The 25,406-nt window shown below is 38.7% G+C and overlaps 1 protein-coding gene across 1 annotated transcript; it reads left to right on the top strand.

Moving 5' to 3' along the window:
• Window positions 1–5,068: 5,068 nt before the first annotated feature.
• Window positions 5,069–23,488, top strand: ZFX (zinc finger protein X-linked). Its single transcript, XM_026845469.1, has 7 exons — window positions 5,069–5,157; window positions 5,616–6,182; window positions 14,839–14,988; window positions 15,186–15,329; window positions 15,423–15,557; window positions 18,047–18,187; window positions 19,667–23,488. The coding sequence occupies exons 1-7, from the start codon at window positions 5,097–5,099 to the stop codon at window positions 20,851–20,853; spliced, it is 2,385 nt and encodes a 794-aa protein (XP_026701270.1). The 5' UTR covers window positions 5,069–5,096; the 3' UTR covers window positions 20,854–23,488.
• The last annotated feature ends 1,918 nt before the right edge of the window (window positions 23,489–25,406 follow it).

Here is a 25,406-nt window from a genome sequence, read left to right on the forward strand (position 1 = left end):
CCAGCGAGTCGCAGGGGAGCTCGGCGCTTTCCGGCCCGTGGCGGCTTCCTGTGCGGCCGCGCCAGGGCTGCCAGCCGTGCCCCCTCCTGCTGCGGCGCCCGGGGCACCAGCCCCGCGATCTTCTTTCCTGCCGGCCGGCCGGGATTTTGGACAGCGGTGGGAGGTAGCCCTCCGCTTCCTTCGGCCAGTCGCCCTGCCAGGAGCCGGGTGCGGAGGCACGGGGCCCCCCGACTCCCTTGGGACTCCCTCTTGGTGTTGGCTGCTTCTCCTCTTTGGCTCTCCCTCTCCTGCAGAGGCCCCCAGCTGAGTGGAGAGTAGTTTCAAAGGGTCGCCCGGGACAGGTTATTTCCCTAATTTAGGTTTCGTTAAGAATTCGCTTTAGTGTCGTCCGATGCACAACATCTCTATGAAATGTGGAGAAAACCCTTTTCTTTAACCAGTTTCTGCAAATACCCACACCACTGAACCACAACAAAGAGGAAAAGACAGGAGACTTTTTACGAAATCACAGTGAAAACAGCAGTACTAATTCTCCTGCCAAAGCTTAGGGAGATGCATCAAGAAATAAACAGCTAAATGATTACACTGTCACATTTGTAACATCGTTTTTATTCTTCCATTTATTCACATAATAATGGGGGTTATTTCCCAGATAAGAATTAGATTCTATAGGAGTACAGTTCTTGTACCTTTCATGTGTGTGTGATTGAGAGTGTGTGTGTACATTGCATTCTCCATAAGTGGGTCATGTAGGGAGAGTTGTGACACTGCAGCAGTAGTATAGACTGAGCCCACAGTCGTCTCATAACCACAGCGAAGCTTCGGGTAGCTCGGGGCTCTAACCCAATTGGGACATGCAAGGCATGCTGCAATTTTTAATGTGATGTAGCAAGGCACGATGGGAACTTGGTTATGGTTCTACACTAAGTCATGTCAGCCTAGGTAGGGGCCAGGGCTTGAACGTGGGGAATTTTTGCTGTTCATGCCTTGATTTTTCTGGGAAGGGTCAGAGTTTTGATGCGTGGGTATTTGGTTTATGCCCTTATTGCAAATAAACAGATGTACTGTTCTTTCCTTAGGAGTAGGCAAATGACTATCTTATGTATTTCTTTTTCATAAGGATAGCTTTTCTGAAGCTTTTTCTTTTTTTTTTTCCATTTTCTTTGGGGTTTTTTGGTGAAAGCAGAGAAACTGACAGTTTCTGTAGCATATTAAAGCCCTTTCTTCTCAGGAACTCCTTTTAAAGTTCTCTCTTTAAAATTTGACAGCTCGTTTATTTATTTCATCTTGATTACCTTGCTAGGCCTATTGAGTCAGGGATTTGTAATGTGGCAAGACTAGTGCACTGTCTATGTTGCTTCTCTTCACTGATTGTGCTCACGATCAGATTTACAGAAAATACCCATTTTTATTTTGGGAGGTTATTTTATTACTAATAGCTTAATACCATTTCTTCCATCAATATATATATTCTTTTATCTGTCCTCCCACTTGAAAATACTGCCTTAACTTTCATAAAACCAAAACCAGCCAAGTCTCAGAATAAATAGGTAAAAATCAATTTATAAGAGTTGACTTTACAAACAAAATGCACTAATTCTTGGTCCATGTGAAGCTGGTGTAGACCCAAGCTAAGTAAAAGATGTAGATGTTTAGTTCTTTTCAGAGGTGTAAGACCTGGTTTTAGGTGCCTAGGCTTTTTCTGTCATAGTGGCAGAAGAGCAGTTCCTGAATTACTGAGATGGGAACGAAGAGCCATGTGGATTTGGGTGTTGAGAAGGACTAAGTGTAGGAACATGGCTGGGCACCTCTTCTCTTTGAGAGTTTAGGTTCCCAAACGAGAACTGAAAATTGATTCTGTCTGCTTCGGTGCCAGAACCTGCTCCTGAGGTAAGTGTTGGCTGGAATATTTTGAAAGAACTGAGAGGAGTTTCTGCCCTTCTTGAAATCTTGCAGGAAAATGAACTGCTGGAATTGCTTCTTAGCCTTATGGGTACCACAGAGCTTAGGGCGCTTGCCAAGTAATTTGAAGGTATTCAGTGTGGTGCTCCCAACAGGAAGCTCTGGTATTTCTTGTGTTGCAGAAGAGTGCCTTCATCATGGAGCTGCCATTTGGTACGGAACCGTGTGGCATACCTTCCTTTGTGTTGCTTAATCTTGGGTCCCTGTGCTGGCCTGCTGCTCAGAAGGGCAAGTAGGAAGAAACCCAGTATTTTTTCATCTGCTGGTTGGAATGCTCAAACTCTGAATTCATTTCAGAAAATTTTTAGGTTTTTTTTTTTTTTTCCCCCATCCAGGACAAATGCCTTGATGCCAGCTTGGACTGCAGATTTTGATTTAGGCACCTTTATCATTTTAGACCTGTTAGATCCTCTTTTTAAGTGCATGCATCATCTCTCTGCAGCAAATTTCTGTGGAGGTGGGGTCTGTGCCCTGCTTAAGTCTTTATGGTCCTTCCCAGATATAAGAATTTGTGTACATTAATTTTTTGGTTGGGTCTGGGTGCAAAAGTACAATATGGGAAACCATATTTAGGAAGAAATACATTCAATGAAAGGGTTGGTGTTTTTTTCTTCTTTGGAACAAGTACCAAAGCATAAATCTGTGGTCTTTTTAAGACTTGGTCTTGAAAACCCATGTGCCTAGGAAACTTCAGTTTAAGTAGAACCTGAGCCTTTGTTTTGCGCCATATTGTGCCCCTGTAGGTGAAAAGACCTTGCTAGTACAGAAGAGGTCACACTGTTACACAGAATGTGTGGTTGGAGGTCTGCTGGGCTGTCACTGCTGGTGGCGATGTCTTTATGAAACTTCACCATCGTGAACACCACAGAGACTCGTTGCTTTTAGCATCTGTTGCCTGGAATCTGGGCAGAAGTGAGAGTAGCAGTGAAGAGACGGCATCAGTAGGCACCTTCTAGAAGCTGGGAAGTAGTGGTGGCAGCCCCTGGGTCTTGTGGATGAAAAGGATAGACAGGAGAATGATGGAGAGCCTTGCTCATAGAGACAGGAATTAGGGGAGAGGATAGGGCTGGAGAAAGTACATGCATGAATCATGAGACATAGGAATTTGTGGTGGAGTGATGGTCACGTGAGTGTTGAAAGCATGAAGCGGAGAAAATGAATGCCAGTTCTTCCAGTAGCTAGTGGTGAACTGACACTTCAGGCTCGTTGGGTCCCAGCTGATCAGAGGCTAATACGTATGATGATACAACCCTCAAAAGCACAGGTAGAAACAGGGTCTTGAGTTTTCCCAGAGAGCTGGACAGCGAGTGCTGAGTGTTGCCTGAGGAGAGGGGCAATTTGTTTCCAACAACCCTTAATTCCCCCTGCCTCCTCTAAAAAAAATCTCTAAACAGCTGATACAATCTTTGCTACAAATTGATGAGTAGCAGGGTTTTGTGTGAATGATGGGAGTGTGCTGTAGTTACCAGCTGGAGAGATGAAATGAGCGGATGAGGAGGTAATGAACATAATATGGGTACAGGCACACATTGAAGACAACATAGAAAAGGTGACAAGATAAATAGGAAAGACATTTGCAATAGACTGGCTAGGTATATACTGAATAGATGGAAGTAAACCAATTTGGATATGAATAATCCTTGCTTAAAGGGCTGTGTGAAGCCTTGTTACTCTGTTCTTTCTGTGGCATGGCAGAAGTTGATTGCCATCAGTTGAGCTATGTCTTGTATCTGAGGCTGAGAAACACTTTCCTTCTGCTCTTGATTCTGAAGAAAAACATTGGTGTGAAGAGCTGTTCTTGTTAATAGTGTGTGCTTCTGACAGAAATGCTTGACAGAATAATTGTGAGGTGGTTTATGTCCAACTGGACGCCACAGTGATTTGTTAGTGCAGCTGTCTTTGCATATATATAAATCACTGTGTAGCAGCTTCCCCAATGAAGGCTTAATATAAATGTTAGATGACATAATTTGGAAAGGTTGTGATTCTTACGGGAACCCTGGGCAGAATCTTAATGTTTCTCTAGGTCTTTTCTGAAAGTATCACACTAATGGGGAGATTTCTGTCTGTCACTGTGAAGAATGTTTAGATTAAGGACAATTGCATCTTCTGCTTGTACAGAAACATGAGCAGAAGTGTGTAGCAACATTCTGTTGCCTCTTACTGGTTCTGCACTTAGGAAACTATTTGGTCTAAGTGCAAAGGAGTAGTACTAGTTTATGTTAGATCACATTTTACACAACTGGGTTTGCCTGATCCTAATTGTGATGCACATATGTAAGCAGCAAAATTTAGATTGCAATTCCAGATTTTAGTAAGTATTTCAACTTTGTGGTCTTGTTTGTTTTTTTTTCTTAAGAAGATTGAAATCTCAAGTTGTTATGCATTGAAGAAATGTTGACATTCTATTCAAAGAAGTTTGGTAGAATATGACATTTAGTAATTTTTGAGAACTGGTGATATTTTTTTAATACAAAAGCAAATAGGTGCTTTTTCTTGGGGCAGGAATTTTTAAAATATTCACACATCTAGGGTTCGAAAACATAGAATGCTATGTTCTGGAAGCAGTTTCCATTGATGATTTCAATTCTTGAAGTGACATAAGAGTAATTTCCTCCTGACTGCCCAAGTGTGAACACAGGGGACATCAAAAGCAGTGTGCATTTCAGATTATTAGTTGTCTACCTTTAATTTACCTTATTGAGCTTTATTGATTTGACAGTGCTGTATTCCTCACCATCCAAAAATACTTGAGTGTGAACTTGTCTAGGCTTTGCCTTTTTTTTTTTTTCTTTGTAAGATTACAAGGAAATCATATTTTCATATCCCTATATCAGCTGCTTCTGTGTTTGTGGAGCTGTGGTGTTTTGAGAAATGGACCTGGAGTGTTGAAACGGCTCTTACTCAGACCCTGGGTGCTTGGTGTTCTAGGGTAGTATTTCTGGAACCCAACTGGAGGTACACGAGTAAATTTGGCCCATCTTAAAGAGTTGTTATCTGTAAACTTTTTAAATGCATCCAAAATTTCTGCTTTTCAGAACACGGGTAAAGGCAACCTTCACAGCATAATATGCGTTAAATAACCTTTCTTCTTTACCTTCTACAGACACTGTGACTGATGAGAGTTAAAGGCCATGGATGAAGATGGGCTTGAATTGCAGCCACATGAGCCAAATGCATTTTTTGATCCAACAGGTCTGTCAGGAGATAATATGTAGATAAGAGTGTTTGCATTAGATGCAATTTACTGTCATTTATTTTGTCTTTGCTTAAAAGTGCTGTGCTACATCCATGATTTTGTATAGAGTAGTTACTTTTGATTTTTGATTGTTTTTATTATTCAGAGCAATATGAATGAGCTACTGTTCTGTCAAGTAATAGTTGTTTGGATATTGGGGGAGAGTCTAAAAATTGGTCATCTTTTCCAGGAGAGAAAATGTTGTTCATCTTTGTTATATTAGCATCTACTGAAGACTTGCTTTATCAGCTTCCTGTATATCTGCCTATCTTAATTGCTCATAGGCTGTTATGCCTGCTGGACTAAATTGCAGCATTGTGTAAAAGTTGAAGTAAAATAGAAATAATTTCGTTTATTAACCACCTCACCTGAGTTAGTTTTACAATTTAACTGCTATTTTAATTGTGTTTTTCAGGAGCTGATGCAGCACATATGGATGGAGATCAGATTGTTGTGGAAGTACAGGAAACAGTGTTTGTTTCAGATGTAGTCGACTCAGATATAACTGTGCATAATTTTGTTCCTGATGATCCAGATTCTGTAGTAATCCAAGATGTCATTGAGGATGTTGTTATCGAGGATGTTCAGTGTCCAGACATCATGGAGGAGCCAGATGTATCTGAAACTGTCATTATTCCTGAACAAGTGTTGGACACAGACGTAGCTGAAGAGGTTTCTTTGGCCCATTGCACTGTCCCAGATGATGTTTTAGCTTCTGACATTACAGCAGAAGCAATGTCTATACCAGAACATGTACTGACAAGTGAGTCAATGCATGTACCTGAAGTTGGACATGTAGAACATGTAGTTCATGATAATGTTGAAGAAACAGATATTGTCAGTGCTACTCTGGGAACAGATGTTGTTTCTGAGGAAGTCTTGGTGGCAGACTGTGCATCAGAGGCAGTGATCGATGCCAATGGGATCCCTGTGGAACATCAAGATGAAAAGGGCAACTGTGAAGATTACCTTATGATTTCCTGTAAGTGTCTGGGTAAAGTCATCCACATTCTTATGTTATAGGCCTAGATGGTGCTTGAAGTACCTGAGGGAGGTCTTATGTGACAGTACCAAAACCAGAAATTCTGTATTATTTAATGAAATGCAGATCTTGCAGATCTCAAATAGGGGTATTTTTAGGAACATGTACTAGCTAAAAATCCTGGTGAAGCTAATGGAGAGACATGCTGGCAAATGGATGTCCAATTATAAATTATTTCTGTAGCATTTTTAGCATATGAACAAAAGAGTAAGAATTCCAGTAAACTAAATATCATATACTTAGTAAGAACTGAAGGAAAATAAATGTGACACTGTTTGAAAATGCATATATATGCAGGTTACTAAGATTACTGCCAAGACATTAAGAATACAAGAAAAAATTATTTAATGGAAAAGGGAAAGTAAAAATACCTATTTTTTGGAAGTCCAAATGACAATTGGTTATCCTTGTCTTGCTTTTTGCTCAGTCCCCACCCCTTCGACCCCATTTATAATTAGGTACAGACAACAACATGGTTTTTGCTCTTAGGATGTGTTTTCTTCTCTTGATTAAGCAAAGGGAAGTGGTATGCTGCTAACAAAAAGAGTAGCTATTGCAGCTCATAGCTGAGGAGCAACCATGAATATCTCCCTTAGGAACAGTGGCACAATCCATTTAAATTATATTTCAAAAGACTTAAGAGGGTGGAGAAAAGCAGAGCATGTAGTCAATGCTTTTTTCTACTGCAGATGTCCATTTGTGTGAACTAGAGCTTACTCTTAAGAATGTTACTTATTATAGTGATTACTCACTGAAGCACCTAGGAGCATCAGAGCGTCACTGCTGAACATTTGTTTTTAACAGAAGTAGAAAAGCTTTGTTAGACTGGTTTGTTTAATTGCCATTTCAGGCACTTCTCTGTTGTCTAGCATTAAATGACTTCATTGATGAGGTATACTTCATGCTCTGCTTCAGTTACTTTTTTAAAACTTTTTTTTTTCACCTTTGGACACTTTTTTGAAATGTATTGTTTTAATTTTATATTCTGTGCTTATGGATTTTAATGTTGCTTCTCCTTACCTAGGATCACTGCATTTCTTAATTTATCATCTCTTGAGTTCCTTGAGTAACCTTGTGCAGCCATGTTTTGAGTTTATATGAGGTACAGTTAATTCTCTATTATCTGGGAAAACAATGAAATGGGATAATGCAAAATACAGATAACACAAAATATTGTGAAATTAAGCTGCAAGCTCATGCTGAGGTGAAGTAGGTCAGGGATGCTGTTCTTTAAAATAGTATTTATCCAGACTAATAAATGCACTCTGTACAGTATCATACAGATGTAACTTCCTGATTCTGAACCTGAGTGGGATCAGATGAAAGCAGCTCAAATGTTTCTGCACCTTCATCATAGTTAGGCAACAAAGTGGATAATCTACCTATGGATAATCGAGGCCTGACTGTGTAAAGACTCTGGTGGTGATCCTTACCTGTTTCTTATCCCTAACTGTAGCTCTTTAAGATGCTGTTGCTCCTGTCTCTGCTCACACTTTCCCTGCAGGTTGTCATCCTGCAGCATGAGCAGCAGAGTGAGGCCTCTGGGGCTGCTGTCACAGAACAGTTTGCAAACTGTGTCTGTAATTTCAAGTGAGAGGAGTGGGTAGATAAATGTCTTATTCAGCTGTTGCCCATGGCTGAATGAGGACACACTGTTTTGGTAGATGCCATGATTCCTGAAATACCCACCCAGCTAGGAGGTCTTCTTAGATGTACCAGTCATCAACAGGTGGTAACTGGCAGAAAACACGGGAATTCAATTGTTTAGGTGCACTGGTATACTCTCAATTTTCAGTCATGTATTTTTGAAGTTTCATATTTTATTTAATATTAAATGCCTCTTGATAGTCTTGTAGTGTACTTTGTTTAGATTCAGAACCTTATATAAGCCATTTAAAACAATTGTTTTGCTACAAAACATGCATCCTTTCTATTTATGTTTAAAATGGGAGGTATGTTCTACAGTTCATTTTAAAGGGAAGTTCCCTATTACCACCTACTGTGTTTAAAGCCTGCATAACAAGTTCTTCTGGTTGTGAAGTCAGTCAGAGTCTAGTGCTTTTCCCTCAAGTAAAGACTATCTTGCCAAATAGTCTCTTCATTGTATGGAAAACATTATTTGAATTAGGGTTTTTTTTGTTTTGTGTTGGGTGGTGGTTGTTTTTTTTTGCATCGGCAGTCTATGTGCTCTGTTGACTGTCTCGGTTCTTTGGTTACCCTTAGTGTTAGGTGGTTTTTAAAAGGTGGTAACATCAGCCTAGTTTTTGATTTTTTTTTCATCCTAACCTACAAATTCAAGCTTGGCAAACCTCCCTGAACTGCTAGGGCAGATGTTGGAATGTAATCTTGTCTGCCATTACAGTAGCCAAATGTAGCTGCTTCACAGGTCTGGGAGCTAGACTCTGTTCTTCAGGATACTTTTGCCTGTTGTCTTTTGGCGAGTCATTTCCAAGGCACTTTGTGTTCTTTCTGCTATAGGTTTCTCAGTCTATATTACTCAGTGGAAGTTACCGGCAAAATCTTTTTGCTATCTTCTTATCTTGTGACTCTCATTAAGCATTTCCGTATTTGTTCTTAATTAACTGAATCTACGTAGATTTTCATAAAATAAGATAATTTTCTTAGGTTTATCCTGAAAATACCTGTTTTGAAATTGCTAATCTATGTGTAGTTTTAAAAATGTTGTGTTTCTACCTTCTTTCTTGGTTTCAGACTGGTTTGTCTTTTCAAAGAGTACAGTCCCTGTGGGTTTCATTCTGTGACTTTGCTTCAATAAACTCAGTATTTTAATACTCCTTTTCCCATTTAGATTTAATTTAGCTTTTGCATTGATACACCTTTGCTTTATTCATTTCCAAGATAATGTTTCTTGGCACAGCTTATAGTATCACCTTTTGATGTATTCAGCTTTTTTCTTTGGTACTTTGGCTTTGCCCTCAAGCTTCATTTTTGGTCCATGGTGGATTTGGGGCACTTAACAGCAGAGCAGAATCAGGTATTCATTCAACAAAGAATGCAAACTGCTACTAGTTAGTAGCTTGGAAAGGGTTCAAGGAAGTTTGATAAATGAGTTTCTTTCACATATGCCATAACAAGCCAGTTCATGAGTTTGGTCAGGAAAGGGTAAATTGTATTCTGGCTCACACTGCTACTAATTATTTAGTAGCAAATTTTAAGGCTTGGAAAATCATTTCTCCATAATGAAATAGTAATGGTGAGATTAGCTGATGTTTGTCAAAACAACAACAAAAAACCCTCTGCATTTTCTAGCCAAGGAAAGTAATGCCTTATGCCTGGCCATAAGACAGAAATGAAGATTTTTTGCTTGTCTGATTTTATTCAGTTTGGCAAAGACATACTCCGGCGTGAACTCGTTCCATAAGACAAAAAGTTGTGCTGTGATATATTTAACTGCAGTAAAAATGGTGAGACACAAAGGAGGTTTTGACATGGGGGGCCTAGAGGGTAGCCTCACAAAGTTTAAACTGCAGTTTTAGGAAGTTATATGATGGTTGCAAATACAGGGGCTGTGTAAATGTCCATCCATATCCTTACTTCACTGTTGAGTTAGACATGTCTTTTGTTTGTCGTGTCTGAATTAACACTTTTTCATTACAGGAGTCACAACCCAGGGTATTCAGAATAATGATTACATCTTTTCATAGGTCAAGGTTGAAACCTATCTTTTCTCATCCTTGTTGGATGTTTAAGTTGAAAGCAATGGATCTGATCAACAAAGCCGTAAAGTTCATGCCTTCATTAAGGCCATCCAGTAGACTTCTAGTCAAGAAAACAAAATGCCGTTATTTGGGTTTTTTAGTGTGAATAAGTACCTTCCTCTTTTTTCCCTGGAGGTTTGTAAAGGTGCAGGAAATCACATATTTCTTTCTGTGAGGTAGAACTTGCTGCCACGCTTCTGTCTGACCCAGTGGAATGGCACCAACAGTTGTTGCAGCTGAGGCTGTTCAGGAGGTCACCGTGAGAGGTGATGGAGATGAGAGTGCCCTTGGGCTGAGTGGTGCCTCAGATCTTAGTCTGGTTTGTGTGCTAGGGGGAGCAGGATGAAAGGGACGAGTGTTAGATACCAGTTTGGAGCTCAGGAAGTTCTCTGCTAGAATGCTGCCCTGAGGGGAGCTTCAGACACATAGGGTATACTATTGCTCATGTGTAATGGCAATGGCATTAAAATCAAAGTAGAACAGATTTCTATTTTCTCACAGGTTAGGAAACCTGATTTGCCACTTAAGAAGTACCTGGATGGTAAAAATAACTTCTAGGAATTCTTAGCTATCAAGTGCAGTACAAGTGAAATGTTTCTATCACAGATAACTGAACAAAGTCTGTTTGGGGAATACAGCATGCTTTTAATCTGTTTTAGAGAAAACAATAGTTATCAACAGCCTTTTTCATTAAGAATGGTTAAATAGGCTTGTTTATTTTGTAAGCAGGGAAATATCCCATGATATGCATTTTTTTTAGCAGCGAATAGAGTAATTTGGAAACATAAAGGCTGACAAAATTCTCATCTAATTGTTTCATAGACAGATTTTAAGATCTGTTAAACTGGTGTAGAGACAGACTTTTTCTTAGAATGTAAGAATTGTTTTGATGTGTTACTTGGCAATGAGCAGTGTGTGCTTGAAAATGATGGAAGGTTTCTTAGTGCTTAAGTGAATTTTATCTGTTACAACCCTTTTATTTTCCTAATTAATCCCATATATAGGAGAAATGGTAGGAAAGAGTAAATGTAGAAGCTTATGAAAACCATTAAAAAAATAAAAGACAGTTACAGATACTTGCATTTTTCTGGTTAGGAGTAAAAGACTGCAAGGCTATACGTAAAAGTCTGTATCTGCTGATCCATTAAATATTACATATAAAAAACTAAAAGCAACTTTTTTTTGAAAATTATGTATCATGGTTAAACAAAAGATGTATGAGAATTATTCATTGGGCATTATAGTTTATGACTTTTTATTTTTTATTAGATTCAATATTTTCTAGGAGACAAATGCTGTCATCATGATAGAACACATTAAACAAACCATCTGTTATTAGTGTTGCCTGCATCATATATTTCTTTGCTTTACTCTTTATTCCTTTTTTTTAATCTGTTGGTCCCTTTTTGTTGATATCCTTGTATTGTAAATGATAACTAGACAGGCTTTAAATATGCCACATCTTCCATGTTGTATGACACCTTTCTCATCTGTTTGTGCTTTTAATAAAAATTCAAGCATTATCTTTATATGGAAGCAATTTTTGCAGCATTGGAGAAGTGCAAAGTGCATAGGGTTTTTTGTTTTCTTGCAGCTAATAGCAAGCTAATGCAAAGAGCAGGTTGCTCTCATCAGTGAAGTCTCTGAAGAATGTCAGTAAACTAACCATAGAATTCATTCTTGCAATTTACTTCAAATAATGTTATTTCTAATAATTTTTCTTTTTTTAAAACTTGGAACACTAGTCTGAATTCACTTGTTTACTGAAGTAAAGCTACCAGCTAGTGAGGGAAGGAAAAACTATACATTTAAAGTTTTTAGTGTTCAATTATTATCTAATTAAATGGAGGCACAGGGTATGACAGCATTGGAATGAATTTTTCTTCTGGCATGTGACCTGTGATTAGTAACTGCCCCGCATCTCTACTTGAAAGGAAGTGGTCTCTTACATGCTTAACTAACACTTCTAAGTACTTCTGGTTTGGGGTTTTTTTGTTATTTCAAAGAGCAACAGTGTGAGAGAAGATCAGTCATGTGTGGTACTTGTGAGATCCCTTGATGGACTGTGAATTTGAGTGAAAAATTCAATCATCAGAGTTCCTTCAAACATTGATCAGTCGAGTATTTACGAATATCGTTTTCTCTGGCTGTGAGTCCGACATATGTGGACAATGTACAAACACAGGGCAAGTGTTATATAGAAATCAAATTTCATAAATGCTGCCAGAATATCAGTTCATCAGTATACATAAATGCTTATGTAGACATAGGAAAAAATACCGTGGAAAGGTTGCTTTGTGTGATAGGTGCCCATTCTCTTTCACCTTGTCTCTTCTGATTTTTATCTTTTTTCCTATCTTTTTCTCTGGCTCCCCCCCCCCTTACCTTCCTGTTACCCATTTGCTACTTTACTGCAAATACTATTACTTTTCAAGCCTTTCAGGGACACTAGTTTTTCAAGTATTACCACCTATCGAGTGAAACTTTTTCCTTTTGGATGAGAAAAGTGGCCTAATATTCCTACAGATCAATTTCCCTACAGTGTAATGGCACTGTTAAGAGCTGTTTAAAACCAGTTGTTACATGTTTTAAAACACTGTTGAATGTAGAGGTAAATCAGGGATAAACAAACTAAATTGTGTAATGATTTTTTTTAAGATCATGTTTAAAAGATTTTTTGAACCTTGGAGAACTTATTTCAGAGAGTAAATCGAGCATATTTTTGAGATCTATAATTCTTCTGTTATGTGAATGTTATCAGTGGATCCTTCCATATCGGTATGGAAATAAAAAACTGTTTTGGTTAAAAGACACCAGCCTGTTTCATATGGTGCATGTAGGTTTGTTTTCTCTCTGATTGCTTCAGCCATAATTTCCTTTCTTATGTTCCAGCATCAGTTGAGCTTGGTGGCAGACTTCCCCTTTGGCTTGAGCAGTGTAAAATCAGTCTACGCTGATTTGAAAGTTTTCCAAGTACACGTGCGTGACACTGGAAACAGCCAAGTTAAAGGAGAACAGCTACATAGATCTAGTGTAGGAACGAAAGCAAGTTTTCTTTTTGTCAGAGTTCCAGTGATGTTTGGTGTTTCATGCATATGCCAAAATAGTCTACTCGATAACTGAACTGCGTTGCTGGCATGATTCAAAAGAATGTCTTAAGGTTTTTAGTTCTGAAATACTTTGGGGTTTCGGCTACAAGATTTTATGTTGTCCCAGGACACAAAGTAATTTTTTAAACATCTTCTTGAAATGTTCTGTATAGTGGCCATTGATCATGAACTTGGCATAAGAGTATTTGATGGGTTTTTTGCTGCTCTTTTGATGAGGAGAGAGATCAATTATTTTAGTGCTTCATAATTTAATGTTGCTCATATTTTGGGGTGAATAATAATGAGAAATTGTATTTAAATACAGTTGTGTTTTGATACATGAGACAGAACATGTGCTAGTTTAATTTAAAGGCTAATTTATTGACTTCATGGCAGGAAAAGAATAATAATAGCAACATTTTGAGATTTTTTTTCCCCCTTTTTTTTAAGTTGATCCTGAAGTGAAGAGTTGCACTTACTGAGTAGTAAAGCTGTGATTTAGTTATGAGGCTAGTTTAGTGAGTGCCAGTAAAATGAACATACTTTATTAAGTATTTTATATATGCTAGGTGTGGTAGTTAAAAATTCTACAGCATTCATGAGATAGTTCTTAGGCTTCTTTTAGTATAAAGTTCATGTCTTGTCATGAACTGAAGCTATACACAGCTCTGAGGGACCCATGTCAGCCTCCAAAAGTGATTTTATGAACACTAAAGTCAAAAATTACAGAAGTGTGCTGTCACGTTAAGAATTACTAAATTTATCTCAAGACTCGAGAAACTTCTGGGGCTTCTGAAGTTGGGAGAGTCTCTGAAGGTGTTAAGATGCTGAATTTGATTTTTGTGAATACATATTTAGTATTTTTTTCTTGAAAACCCATGCTTGGTAAAATAAGAAGGGGGGTGGTGTGTGTGTGCCTATGTAGAGTAAGTCTTAAAAATCAGAAATGTGTTCCTCATAAATCTGGCTGTTAGCCATGTTTATGTGGGAGGCCTAGGCAAGTTACGGCAATTCAAACTGAAGCGTGGTGTCGTTGAACTTCTGAAAGCAAGAGATCAAAATTGGAGATGATAGTAAGGAGAGTATATAGGGCTACTATAGCATAAAATCCAGTCTGAGTCCCTTTCAGTGAGGGTGCCATGAACAATCAGTTGAATGAGTACACCAGTGCGATAGTGTCAGGGCAGTGTTTTGTCACTGTGCTGGATCCCTCAGCTGTTGAGTGAATGAGAAAAGTGGAGGATTTTCTTCCTGTGGTTTTCATTTAGGTTTCCTCTCTAGTCAGCTGAAGAAGCATTAATAACACCACTTTGCAAGGAACCAGGTCTGACTGGCAGCAGCAGTACTAATTCCATTAGAGACAGGTTTGAGCAACAGATAATGGTTTTGAAAAAAAACAGTTAAAATCTTACTAGTTGTGAAAGAGAAAGCAATTAAAACTGAGAATAAGTGAAATTATGCCACAGAGTAAGTACTAACATGCAGTTTCTTCCTACCATCATCTTGCTGCAGATCACTGCTTCCCTATTATTAGCATTGTCTGATGGTGTGCTCATGCTTCTAGTCATATCTCTGTAGCACTTGTTGCACTTCCCCCTTAACTAGAAGATACGGCTTGAATTTATTTTTGTATTTCTTGTAGTTTTGAAGGGTATGAAAACAATACTTGTGGGTAGGTTCTTTATCACAACTTTTTAATTATGAACTGCTTCCAAATTTGAGTAATAAAGTCTTTCATATCTGTCTGTCTGTATATGGCTGCATAATTGCAATAACTTGTTTTTGTAGTGGATGATGCCGGTAAGATAGAACACGAAGGTTCTGCTGAAATTACCATGGAAGCAGAGTCAGAAAGTGGCTCTTGTAAAGTGGATGGCATTTGTCCAGAAGTCATCAAGGTCTACATATTCAAAGCAGATCCTGGAGAAGATGATTTAGGTAAAATAACACTCATTTTAGAACACTCAAACCTGACATTTGAAATTTTGCATAATTAAAGACTGGTTTCTCTCAAGTCATCTGTAAAGAGATGTGGGTCTAATGTTAAAGAGTGACAAACTTTCAATTTTCTGCTGTTTAGCATAGAACTTGAACAAAGTGTATTTAAAATATTTTGCTCTGGTCTTCTTAATTAGGGGGCACAGTAGACATTGTGGAGAGCGAGCCAGAGAATGACCACGCAGTTGGATTACTTGATCAAAATAGCAGTATTCGTATTCCAAGGGAGAAAATGGTTTACATGACTGTAAATGATTCTCAGCATGAAGATGAAGACTTAAGTAAGTAGGTGGCCTTCATTCGGGAACGGGGATTTTCACTTTCAGCAGTGCAGTGTTCCTATTAATTTTTTTCTTGACTTCTTTTTCTCTTAGATGTCGCAGAAATAGCTGATGAGGTTTATATGGAAGTGATTGTAGGAGAGGAGGATGCAGCAGTGGCGCATGAACAGCAAATTGATGACACTGAAATTAAAACTTTCATGCCCATAGCATGGGCAGCAGCTTATGGTAGGTAATAAAGAATTCTTACTGGTGACTGTTCATAACAAAATGTTGGGGATTGTTTTTTGCAAGGTAGTGGAGTATTTGTGGTTTTGTCTTTGTTTTTAAAATTTTAGTTTAAGTGGTTTCTTGGCATAATGAACCTTAAAAAGAGAAGAGAGAAGCTGTAAGGCAGGCTTTTTTACTCCTGTTTTAACAGGCATTTTCCTCCATATTTTTACAATGTAGAAAGGGAAGTACATGAGCTTTCAGCTGAAAAATTGTATCTCAGGTACATCTGTCCTTCACAGTTTTAGGACACAGTAAGAGCTGGCTTGGGAACAGAACTGAATATTGGGGTGGGGAGCAGATGGAAATATGTAAGATTCAGTGAAAAGCAACACTGACCTCTAGCCATCTTTAAGTGCTTTCTAGAGGGAATGTATAAATATGAGATCTCACTAATGGAAATAATTAATTGATTAACGAAAGAGAAGTTGTAGGGAGACATCTTAAAGTTATAGCGAAACCTTGAGTGTGTTTCCAGCATACAGAACCATTTTTCTTGATCTTTAGTATCTGAGCAGTTAGTATCTGGTGCACAGACTGATTTCCAAGACTTACATAAGCTGTTAGACCAAAATCTCATTTTAGAAATGTTTCCGAGTTGCCCCTTTCTCTTACTAAACAAAGCAGAAAAAATAGTAGAGGACAAAACTTAGGTTATGTGTCTGCATGATGTGGATTGTGGTGATGGTGCCAGCAGACAAATGGCAGGGGAGCGCTGAGTATGTGACAGGGGCTGGAATCACAGATGAAAGTCAAGGGAGGGCAAGATTTCAGGGAGCAGCGCTTGTTAAAAGTTGTTCAGGAGATGGATGGCAGTGCACCCAGAGCCTTATCTTTGGACATACACTAGTGACCACAGTTTTAGTGAAGAGGAAAGAACAGAAGCCAGGTTGAGTGGGAATTAAAAACGAAATTAAGTGAAGTCGAAACAACAGTTGTAGACTGAACACGCAGTGATTTTGGAGGAGGAGAAAATTGAGCAGGGTGTATTAAGAACAGAGAGATGGAATTGAAAGGAGAATTTAAGAATGTGGGAAGCAGTGGAGTGATTGCATTGTCAGCAGTGAGCAACCTAGCATGCAAGGTGAGAGGTGGCAGGGAAGGGAAGAAATAATAAAGGATGAAAATGGCAGAGGTTTGTCATCTGCGCTTATCAGAACTCTTCTCCACTTAAAGAGCATTTAAGAACTGGTAACAATGGCATCTTAAAATGTTGATTTTGTTTTGTCACTGTGTTGTAGCAAAGCCCAGTCCCACTGTGCTTGATATTCCAGCAAGTTCTTGCACTTCTATTCTAGTCTTACAAAATATTTGGGGCCTGTTTCATGTTATAGTCTAGAAGGACTCTTCATGCACCTGTTGCAAACTGTACTTTTGACGTGTAAGATGTGAAATGGGTTTCTGTTTTCAATGTTATCACTTGCCATGTTTGCTGTGCCAAGCTTGAGCTAGCGGATAGATGAGAATCTTCAGGCTCTGCACGTGCCTGTTCCTGGCTCTGAGTCTTCTTACATTAATCATGAATATTCTTAGCACTCTACAATGGGAACAGCTATTGAGCATCTTTCACTTTCTTCCACTTCAATCTTCCTGTCTTATTTTTGTGCCTTGCTTTCACTAGGAACTGTTGCTTTCTCTTGATTCAAGTAAAAACCATAAAACTTGTTATTAAAATTTGTTTATGCCCTTATATCACCAATATTAAACTGATTGCCAATAAATACCTTCCCAAATATATAGATATATTTGCTTGTAATTTTCATGTTTGTTTTACATCCAGTGATACCATTTGTGTGTTAAACATGAAGTTCTGTGAGGCAAAGATTGTTTCCCTCTTTCTATTATACAATACTGAGCATGCTCTTTGTTCCCAGTAGAAAGAATTTATAAGTGTTAAAGCATCAGGCGTGCAAATAGTAAGTAGTGTACTTTGCGTGCAAATTTATGGGCTGTTCAGAACAATTGTTTAATCGCAGTTCCAGTTCTGAAACTTGACATGTGAGAAACTTCAGTCAGGTGAATTCAGATGTCCAGAAGTGAATGGGAGCTCACACATGTATGTGTTTCAGGACTGAGAAGTAAATTTGGCACAATAAATATTGTGACATACCGTTGTTTACTGCTGTTAAACATTTTGGGCATAATTAGCAACCAAAAAAATGCAAAAAATACTGTATTTGAAGGAGGACTCTTATGAAATAAATTCCTGTAAATTGTGTACTCATGTAAAATTAGATTAATAAAACCATTGCTTCCAGGTTCATAATACCAAACGTAATTCAGAAGTTGCGTACAGAGATGTTTTCCAGCTCATCCTGTACATCATTATAGCTTGATTAAATGTCCAGATAATAGTTTATAATTTCTTTTATTATCATTGTAGAGTTTGTTACTCCGATAATCTGTAGAGTGATGATGGTAGGTAACTTTTTAATTTATGTTGTTAGGTAATAATAATGATGGCATTGAAAGTCGGAATGGCACTGCAAGTGCTCTTTTGCACATAGATGAGTCAGCTGGACTTGGGAGACTGGCTAAGCAAAAACCAAAGAAAAAAAGGAGACCTGAGTCCAGGCAGTATCAAACAGGTGAGTATGTGCTGGCTGCCTATACTCTCATTCCTCTAAGCACTTATCCATAAACAATGTACTTTGCTGATAGCATGTGCAATGTCTTGTAAAAAACAGTGATTATTTGGGGAATCATTTAATTTGCAACACTTTTACATCATAAATAAGTGTGTATTTTGTTGTAAAGTTTTTTAATACATTGTTGGTTTGGATTTTGGGGGGTGGTTTTAAAGAAAACCATCTCTGATGTAGGAAAAAATCAGTATCGTAGTAAAAGGTTAAAAACCTATATATTTAACTTCCCACACCAATTTTAATGTTTAATGTAACTTTTTTAAAGGCAATATTAGCTAAACAGTGTTTTGTAATAGTGCTTTCTAAAAACCCTTTTTGTCTTTATTGAAAATATATAGAACAATACATTTCATTATATCAGCTCAATAGGAACTGAAAAATTCTGAACATTATATATTACATTTGTTAGTGTAACTTCTACAGCATTTTCTGTTTTAATCATGAAATACATTGCCTTGATGTTCATGCTGGTGTTCTTACTTCCATCTGTAAGAACAGATGTGATGCTTTGGCATTTGGTTTCTGCTGTTGAACTGTATTATGAACTGAATGATCTGTTTGGTCTGATAAAGTTGAAAAAGCATACAACTGTTTTCTTTAGTAGCCTTGCCTTAAATGATACTAACTAAAAGTTTCTTTCCAAATTGTGACTTAGCTGTAGGAGTTCTGTTTTGTCGAGTACTGAATCAGTAAACCAGGAAATTTTAATCTTAAAGCTTGCTTTTTCTATTTCCAGCTACTTAGTCAGTTCTCCTTCTAAACCATTTTTGGAAGAGAGAGCTTTTTAGCATGCCTAGACAAATTCAGAGTAAACAAATGAGGTTGATGGATGAGTGCAAGTAAGTTCCAAAGCTCTGAGGTGTCCGTGTGTGAAATGTGTTCTCATTGATTCCTGCTTGATACCTCTTCAGATTTGTAACTGTGACAGATGGCACAAGAGGAGGTGTTGGTTTGGCGACATGTGAATTGTAGTCAGCGTTAGATGATTAAACTGCCAGATTAAACTTTATCTACAGATTCGTGGAAAGTCAAAGAAGATCATGTGCTAAGCTTACTATGTAGTACTCAGTTCAGTGAGTTGGCTGCTGTTCTTTGCACCAGTGTTGGTTTCTGAGTGTATTTAATGTGTGAACTCAGTCAGAATTCTTCAAATAGAATTATTTGAGGTGAAGAACAGCTGGGTGATGCTTTGGTCATCTCCACTGAAAAACAGTATTTTCTTTCTCCTGATAATAAAAATGAATGAAAGTAGTAATTCCCTCAATTTCTTCTACCTAACCCAGTAACAGGCTTGTTTATGATAAAGTATATGTGTCTGATCTTATTTAACAATTCAGCTTATTGTTAAGGTTGAACTACAACATTGATTGAAGTGTATAATTGTTGTATAATATTGACAAAGGGTTCTGTGTTGTTTTTCAGCAATAATCATTGGCCCTGATGGTCATCCATTGACAGTCTATCCTTGCATGATTTGTGGAAAGAAATTTAAATCTAGAGGTTTCTTGAAAAGGCACATGAAAAACCACCCGGAGCACCTTCTTACTAAGAAGAAATACAGATGTACAGACTGTGATTACACTACGAATAAAAAAATAAGTTTACATAACCACTTGGAGAGTCACAAGCTGACCAACAAAACAGAAAAGCTTATTGAGTGCGATGAGTGTGGGAAAAGCTTCTCTCATGCAGGAACTTTATTTACTCACAAGATGGTGCACAGGGACAAAGGAGTTAATAAAATGCACAAGTGCAAATTCTGCGATTATGAGACAGCAGAACAAGGATTACTGAGTCATCACCTTTTAGCTGTCCACAGCAAGAACTTTCCTCATATTTGCGTGGAGTGTGGCAAAGGATTTCGCCATCCATCAGAGCTCAAGAAGCACATGCGAATCCACACTGGTGAAAAACCATACCAGTGCCAATATTGTGAATACCGATCTGCCGACTCTTCTAACTTGAAAACTCATGTAAAGACTAAACACAGTAAGGAAACGCCATTAAAGTGCGATATTTGTTTCCAGACTTTTTCAGATACCAAAGAGCTACAGCAGCATACGCTTATGCATCAAGAAAGTAAAACACATCAGTGTTTGCATTGTGATCATAAGAGCTCAAACTCGAGTGATCTGAAACGACACATAATTTCAGTCCACACAAAAGACTACCCTCATAAGTGTGATATGTGTGATAAAGGCTTTCACAGGCCTTCGGAACTGAAAAAACACGTGGCGGCTCACAAGGGTAAAAAATTGCACCAATGCAGACATTGTGACTTTAAGATTGCAGATCCGTTCATTCTGAGTCGCCACATACTCTCAGTTCACACAAAGGATCTTCCATTCAGGTGCAAGAGATGTAGAAAGGGCTTTAGGCAACAAAACGAGCTGAAAAAACACATGAAAACACACAGTGGCAGGAAAGTTTATCAATGTGAGTACTGTGAGTATAGCACTACAGACGCCTCAGGCTTCAAACGGCATGTTATTTCCATTCATACAAAAGACTACCCTCACCGTTGTGAGTACTGCAAGAAAGGTTTCCGAAGGCCTTCAGAGAAGAACCAGCACATTATGCGGCATCATAAAGATGTTGGGCTGCCTTAAAGTCTCTTTCACAGACTTACGGCTGGAATTAGAAAGGAATTTTGCCTTTCAGGCAGTTAGCTTATTTTAAAGCCAATCACCTGCGATCACACACAAAAAAAACAACAACAAAAAAAAACATACTGTGCATTTGATTTGTTGCTGTATAAAAATAGGATTATTGCTTCTAGTTGACTTTTATACCTTTTGTTCAATAGCGTGTTCTGAATTCTATTCAGTTTGTTTAATAAATGAAGAAAAGATGGCAACAATAAAGTTGCATTTAATAAAGTAAACCCTGTCTCTTACTGAATTTTTCAACCGTAATAGTTTATTTAAGTATATTTATCTTACTGACCTCGTTGATACTCACAGTGTCCATGTTAATGCAGTTTTGTCGTGAATTTTAAAATATGGAATTTCTCTTGATGAAATTGTCAGAGGTGTGTATAAAATGGGGAATTGTGATGTTGAAGATAAAGTCACTAGGGCCCACCTTGATTGTCTTGTTTTGATTATACAGACTTTGTAGCAGGTTAACTATTTTCCATTTGAGGAGTTACACATCTAACTTTATTGCGGAAATCTATTCTGCGTTTTAATTCAGGTTTCAGAGAGATGAATTTTTAAAAAATTATTTGGGGCATTTGTTACCTTTATCTGATGATTTTAAAAGTGTGCTTAAATACTACATTTATTGTTCTGTGCTTCTTTGTCTTTTAAAGGTTTTGCGTGTTACAAATTAGTTGGGTTTTTTTCAATTTACAGCTGTCTTAATGTTGGAAACATAAAATACTGTTGTTTCGTTTGCAGAGTTAATAGATCACAACTGTCTGTATGTGCTGGTAATCGTACCTCAACACAATGCTTTTATGTGTATTAGTATTTCTTTGAAAGAACAGTTTGTGGTTCAAGTCACATTTTTTTTATTGTGAGTTGTTTTAGAATAAAATTTAAGACCAAGAGGTGCCTCGATTTTGCAAACAAGACACATACAGTGAGAGCTTCAGAGGGGGATGGAGTGAGGCAGATGCATTCATAAGGAGCAGAGATGTTTTAATGTAGATATGCTTAATAAGAAAAGTAACTTATGATAGTAACAACTGTTTCTAAATTGAATGTTTTTCCTGAGCCATTAGCAGATGTGTTAAGCTGCTGTTTATCGATTAGTACAATATCCAGAATTAACCCAGTTCTTCTAATCTGTTTGTAAACAGCTGGGAGAACATTACAATTATTATATGCAATTTTGCCACCTGAAGACTATTATAAAATAGCGCCATGACATTTGCTAATTGCAGCATAAATGTACCTTAACAACAACTGTGGAGCAAAATCCCCAAGCCATTTAATTACATGCCAGAGTTTAGGACCCAGCCCCACTCCCCTTGCTCACATTCCCACCAAAGCCAGTGGTTGACAATGGATTGCAGAATTTGGACCCGGCTGCCTGTGAGATTAGGATAGATTTGTAAACCACAATTCACTAATGGAAAGGGGTCCGAGCCTGGCCCAGTGTAGGCTCTTTGCTTCTAGGCAGGTAAACTTCCTATTGAAATCCAACAGGAATTTTAGTGGTGATTTCAGGTTTGGAGTGATAAAGGGACAAAGGTTTCCTTCTGGATGTGGGTCTACTAAGGGTGTTGTATTTTGTTTTGTTGCCGAGCCCTGCTCCTACTGCTCAGCCCGTCAGTTTCACTGTAAGCCTGAATACTTTTGTGTAGTTTGCAGTTCAGGAGAGTCAAATGCCATGTCACTACCTTTATTGTATAATGTTTTTTTTCTTTTGATGCCTGCGTGACGGTGCCCCTAGACTTGTCCAACATGCTCTTGTGTAATATTGCTACTAACGGGCCGTGAACCTGTAGTGTGTAATACCTAGATGTGCTGCACTGTGCCTTCCTTGAAATCCCCGGTGAAGTCAGTGGATTTTCTACATGGCCGTAGCTGTCTCTTGACTACTGATTGCCAAATCAGATGCAGTAAAACCCAGTAGAGATTTTTCCATTTGCGTCTTGCACGCTACTTTCCTGCAACTTTGGTTTTTTCCCCTCTTATGTTCAAGCTTGTTCTAACTGGAAACCTGAGAAGTGTACAAAATCTGCATAAATTCCCATAGCATTGCCGAGGATTTTAGCCATTTTGAACTTTATTTTTTTAAATAAGCTGAAAGACAAAGAACACAATTTTACACATTTTTCTTTCTCTTACGTAGCCTGGAATCATACACACTTTTTTTTTTTTAAAGCACAATGTTGAAACTTTTTTTTTTTAAATATTAAGGGTTTGGTCAAGTGGATTTTGTAAAATGTATTTGTCTGTATAAAGAGAAAATGACATAGTTATTGTTAATGTACTGACATTAGTTACAGGTTAGTTTTAATTCTTAAATAATTTGCTTAGCAAATGCTATAAAATGGATGTTTCAGTTTAATGTTTAAAAAAGGTACAGATTTTTACAAGGACATAATATAAATTATTGTTCTGTAGAAAATACCCTGTTAAATATTGTATACGTCCTTCCCTCTGTACACTTTGTAAAAAAGACAAAAGAAAAAACAAAATACATAGAATCATATAGGGATGTGTGACATTATTGTAATTGTGTACTTGATAATAACGTGAAAAAATAAAATTCAAAATATTTTCCTGTTAATGAACGTTTAGTCTATTTGATGCCAGTACTGAGATCAAGCGTTGTTCTGAGGGGCACAGGCCTCTGCATCTCTAGTGCTCTTCAACTTATTTTTCTGCTCTCCATTTTTCAGCTCATGTTGTGTAGTACTGGGGTGTGGGTTATTCAGTCCCTCATTCGGTTGAAATGTACCTTTATGAGCAAGTCTGTGAAAGGCAGGGATGGCACGTCTTTGAAATCCATTTTAATGCCTGTTTTTATAGTAAGGGATTCATATCTGTTAAACTTCTTATAATGCCTTAATGTTTTTCAGCAAGGTGGTTACCTACTAAATGCTACTACGCTGTCCCAGAAAGCCCCCACCAAACCTCGAGTCCGAATGAGGTAGTGTACCGCTCTCATCAAAATTTATAAAATACGTTTCCTGATGCTGCTGCTTTTGGGGCACGAAGCCCCGGAGGTGCCACCGTTGCGCTTGTGGCTGGTGGGAGCCCAGCTCCCTTCCCCTCCTGCCGGGATGGGTGAGCACCCGGGCAGGGCAATGGCCTGGGTGGGGGCTCTGCCCCTCCCCGACACCTGCCCCAGCTCTTCCACCCGCTGCTCCCTGGTGGGGCTGGCCCCGGCCAGCAGTGGGGATAAGGCTGTTTCTCCCTTTGCTCTAAGATTGCTTCAGTCCCCTTAAAACTGCACATGTGGGAATAATTAATTTTGCTAATAGCTCACCCGGCACAGGCCATCCTGCTTGAGTGGCATGTGTGACCCGCTGGCAACCCCTTGCCCCCAGTAACCTGATGGCAAAAGTGCTGTTGGGTGTCGCTGCCATCTGTACCAGCCTGAGAAGGGAGGAGGTGGAACGTGGAGGTGGTGTGTCTGCTGCCCCAGGTCTCGTCAGTCCAATTAGTTTACTCTCACTGGATACCTTTAGGAAATGCTGACTCACTCCTCATGTTGGTTCGTCCTGCAGCCAGACTGGCATTGGGCAACTTTTCACAGTAAGAAGCTGTTGCGCCGAGGTGCCAGCAATCTGCTTGTGACTTGATTTGTTTTCTTATTTTCTCCATCTACCTGACGTTCATCCACTGCTCATCATGACACTGTACGTTGAGTACCAGAGACAGGCAGGGCACTGGAGAACAAATACACCCATTTCTGGGTGCTGTGAGGAAGAGCCAGGAGCAGTTACCAGTTCTAGCACATACAGACTAGCAAATCCCACCATCCCATTGGATCTAACCCTACCTTCCTCTTGGATTTCCTTAGCTGTGAAAGCCTCGCTACTTAACTGCCAGGCGCTGTTGAAGGCTCCCTGGCTTGCCCGGGTGCCTGCAGCCTCCACAGGTGACGGGACACAGCAGGAAAGGCACCCAGAGCCGGGGTGCCAACCTAAGAGTTCCTGGACAGCCTTGTTTGTGAGCCAAAAGGCTGTGTCACTAATTAAGAAAAGAAGCAACCAGCTAACAACTCACTGTGGTTTGCTGGCTTATTCAGGGCAGTAATTAAAATTAAATAATACAGATATTGTTAATAGGAAACACAATTAATATGTTAAAAATTATGACAGGTAGAAAACTGACCAAGGAGTGGCTGACTGGAACCAGTAAGCAGGTGGACAGAGGGGTCAGGAGCAAAGTAGTTGTTGATACACATAAAAGGCAGGCATGCCAAAAACCTTTCCCTAGGTAGAGATGTTTGAAGGGAGGGTTGGGTGTTTTAGGTTTCCTTGAAATGCTAATGCAGAAAAGGCAAGCATTTTGATTTTTGGTTTTCTTTTCTAAAAATAGCAGAAATATCAAACGAAGCTGGGGATGTTTTTTTCTGGACCTGTGGCAATCAAGAATGCTATTAATTTCTACAGGCCATGAGCAGTTTAAAAACTGCCAGGCGTAGGTGGTTCAGAGGCCATGTAGCATAAAGTCTTTTGTAATATTTACCAGAATCC

Source organism: Athene cunicularia (genome assembly GCF_003259725.1).
Source record: "Athene cunicularia isolate RWA chromosome 1 unlocalized genomic scaffold, athCun1 chr1_part1, whole genome shotgun sequence".
Lineage (NCBI taxonomy): Eukaryota > Metazoa > Chordata > Aves > Strigiformes > Strigidae > Athene > Athene cunicularia.

Excerpts from the sequence above, each read along its gene's own strand:
- ZFX (XM_026845469.1), top strand. The coding sequence starts at position 5,097 with ATGGATGAAGATGGGCTTGAATTGCAGCCACATGAGCCAAATGCATTT. Across the intron at positions 15,330-15,422 it reads GCATGAAGATGAAGACTTAA|ATGTCGCAGAAATAGCTGAT; the intron begins GTAAGTAGGTGG and ends TTTTTCTCTTAG. Across the intron at positions 15,558-18,046 it reads AGCATGGGCAGCAGCTTATG|GTAATAATAATGATGGCATT; the intron begins GTAGGTAATAAA and ends TTATGTTGTTAG.